Raw genomic sequence first — 3,697 nt, 5'->3', positions numbered from 1 at the left:
GCCTCACTCGGGGGCTCCTCATGCCAGGGTCCCAGCCCAGGAAAGAGGAGTTCCCCAAAACTCTGACTGTCAAAATCAGAGGAGATTCTGGCCATCTGGGTGAGACAGAAGGAGACTGAAATCCTAGATGCCCTTTTCAATGGCCCACGCACAGGCTCTCTCACCTGCAGACACACACTCGGGGCACCGGTGGTGGGTCAGAGGCTCGTGCAAGATTTGTATGGGGAAAGACTGCATTACCTGGTGCCAGAACAAGGGTGGGACAGGCAGCCGCCATTGTGCCTTAGTCAGGCCCCACTCCGGGGCAATCTACAGACCCCGACGTATTGTTTTGTCAGAGATGTTTTTAATATTTGCAATTACAGTAATTTTTTTGTTATTTTTAATGTTTTTACCATTTATTCAGTCTCAACATTTTAAATAATTAAATTTAATCAATAATTTCTCTTTCTGAGAAATGCAAGTATTTTCAAAGATTTTTGACTTCAACCAGTGTCTATAATTTATTTTCTTTTGTATTACAGAATTTTCATTTTTATTATGTTAATACTTTAAATTTATACTCTCAATATTTTTTAAATCTACCTCCATTTTCACCATTTTTAAGTGTTGTTTTTTTGTACCGTACGTATCTTATTCTGGGGTTATTTCTATATGCCCTCAATGGTATAAAATTATTTTTTAGTCATGACCTATTCACAATAAAGCTCAGTCATTGTTAGAAGGTATCTTTATTTTCTCATCTTTTGGGGAATGATTTTCCTGAGTATATACATAATTCTAAATTGACAGTAATGTTTTCCTAGCTCTTTGAAGGCATCATTCCACTATCTTCTGGTTCCATTGTTGTTATGCTAAGTTATCTGTAAACAGAGTTATGCTATTAAACCGGATCTCTTAAATAAATATAAAAAATAAATGTTTTATAATGGTTTATCGTGTTTGATAATTTTCATGGCTCTGTTCTAGCTATCAGTGTGACACCCCTGAATGTGGAGTTGGGAAATATGTGCAAAATAGGTTTTGTTTCTTTTTAGATAAGTGGTTTCACTTCATTCAGGCTGACTTTTTTTAGTATAGACTTTTCTTTTGATTTGCTTCCCTCCCACTCTTCATTCCACCTGTATTACTTCTCATTGAATTCTTCTCTACCAGCCTGCATAAATTCCATAGTATGTATCTTTCCGTACTTCTATCCAGTCATATAAAATATATGCCTTATATATTTATATGACTTATAGTCATATAAAATATTCATATATATATGTACATATATGAATGTGCAGACATATGTATATATGGGAAAGCACCACTCTTTCATTTATTAAAAATAAAAGGATTGTATTACGTAAATTCTCTGAATTTTCCATTTCTCTCCCAATAATATTTTGGAAAAACAGCACTAAATTAATGTAACAAAAGATCATGTACACATAATTTATTCAATAATCTGTTTATTGATGACCATTAAATAATTTATCCCTAACAAAATGAGGCTGTAAATACCCTTTAAAGTAAAAACAAATAAACAAAACAAAAAAACATGATAAATAGAGGTGTTGATTCTTAATACTCCAACTGGGAATAGGGGCTTTGAGTTTAAAGAGCCTTAAATAAATGGGAATTTTTGTGTACATCTCTCCTCTTTGCCAAGGAAAACAGCTCCATCCTATTTAGCTGCCTGATCTCATAACAACAAAGAGCCCTCTTGTGCCCTATTGTGCTAATTCAGGACCAACTGAGTGAAAGGGTCTGTTGAGCCCTTAACAGCAGGGTAGCATTCCTTCTACTTAATTCCCCTCCCCTCCCCACACTTTCCCTGGTGATTCTGTCTCTCCTCAGAACTAGAGCTATCAAAAATATCTAAGACACTTGATGAAAATGAATATTCCAGGGACCCTAATGAGTCAAATACTGGGCATGAGGCTCAAGCACTTGCTTTTACTACAAATCCTACAAGTGAATACAGCCTCAACACATAACCCAAGGATTTCTCAGGAGAAAATGATCGAAGAGGTCCATGGGACAGGAAGGGTGAAATAGAACCACTTAAAAAGATCCATTACCTGGATTAGAAATTATTCTGGTGCCAACAAAAATGAACTGAAACTCAAAATGTCATATCACTTTTATCGAACACCAAGATTTCACCTTCAATCAGTGCTCTTGTGATCTGACACTTTAAGCTGTCCTTTGTGAGCTGGATTCTTTAAAAGCACCTTCTCTGAACAACATATGTCCCAAACTCCATGAAATCTGCAGAAGTGATCCACATCTGTTTGAAACTGCTCAGAGAGGTCACGACGGATGCACCTATCCATGCAGAGAAACACCTATCAGGAGAAGCTGTGATCTTGATGGGAGTTCCTCTGGAAGCTAGCTGTTCCAGTTCTTTCATAAGTCTTTCCTCAAGCCCAGGGAAGAGAGTGGTGCCCCCAGACAGTACAATTTCTGCAAAGAGATTGTTCTGGATGTCTATGTCACACTTCATAATGCTGCTGGCAACCATCGTTGAGAGTCCCGGGCTATGGATGCCCAGTTTGTCAGGTGCGAAAAGAATCTCAGGCACCTGATACAGCTGATCCCCAATGTAGATGACATTCCCATCTGGCAGTCTGTATTCTCTCAGGACCTCCTCTGGCCTCTTATATAGCGACTTTTTTGGCTCCAAGGCCACATAGCACAGCTTCTCTTTGATGTCATCCACTAAGGTCTTGTTGAGTATGCAAGGGAAGGTACTCCCACCAGCAAGGAGTAGCTGGGTCAAGTGATCTGTGATGTCCCTCCCTGCCACATAGAGCTTGGTGACAGCATGAGGCAGAGAGTAACCCTCGAAGATGGGGACAGTACAAGTGACTCCTTCCCCACTGTCCACCACAAGGCCCGTGACAGAGGCATAGGCATAGAGTGCTACCACTGCATGGTTGGACAAGTAGAAAGCGGGTACATTGAAGGTCTCAAACATTACTTCTGTCATCTTTTCTCGAGTCTCCCTTGGGTTCAAAGAGGGCTCTGTCATGAGAACAGGCCGTTGATAGGATTTTACTCCCAGCTCCCATTCAAAAAGATACTTCCATAGTTTCTCCATGTCATCCCATCCTGTTACCAGTCCACGCTCAATGGGGTAGTGCAAATGCAAGGCCTCATATGTGTACAGGGCTTTTTCCCCCACAAAGTACTTTTTCTGATAGGGTTCTGATAAAGAAATGTTAAATCGAGGATGTCCCACGACAGAACTGATGACATGACGGGGTACAATCTCTCCAGACAGACCTGCTTTGCAGAGTCCCGATCCATTATCAATTATTACAGCTGGAATATCTAATACGTATCGGTTAAACATGTCTGCAGAATGCTCTTCTGAACCTCACCAAAATAGAGAACACTTGGCTATTGTGTGAGACAATAGGTGCCTTTGGAAGTTCTAAAGCCACAGGATTCCAAGGTTCTCAGGTTGTCTCTCAGGTGGATCTAGCAGGCTGTCCCCAATTCCCCAGAACATCCCATCCTCAATCCATGAATCTTGTCCCCTTTAAGGCATCTCAGGGCCTGCTGAGGCCGTTTGAGTGATGATTACTCCTATGTAACAATCTAGGCAAGGCAACAATTATCCTCAGAGAGCATCAGAGGGATTTTGAGAGGTGAAGTATCTAAGATACCAGTACTCCTAGCATGGTAAGACATAAAACAGAGGAAG

General features: G+C 40.3%; 1 protein-coding gene across 1 annotated transcript; it reads right to left on the bottom strand.

The window, feature by feature from the left end:
* Positions 1-2,209: 2,209 nt before the first annotated feature.
* Positions 2,210-3,343, bottom strand: LOC102893792 (actin-related protein T1-like). Its single transcript, XM_006905806.1, has one exon. It carries the CDS (start codon positions 3,341-3,343, stop codon positions 2,210-2,212), a length of 1,134 nt encoding a protein of 377 aa, XP_006905868.1.
* Positions 3,344-3,697: the final 354 nt, after the last annotated feature.

The sequence above is a fragment of the Pteropus alecto genome, unplaced genomic scaffold (assembly GCF_000325575.1).
Source record: "Pteropus alecto unplaced genomic scaffold, ASM32557v1 scaffold501, whole genome shotgun sequence".
Lineage (NCBI taxonomy): Eukaryota > Metazoa > Chordata > Mammalia > Chiroptera > Pteropodidae > Pteropus > Pteropus alecto.
The sequence above is the reverse complement of the archived record's forward strand: the minus strand, read 5'-3'. Positions and strand labels throughout refer to the sequence as shown.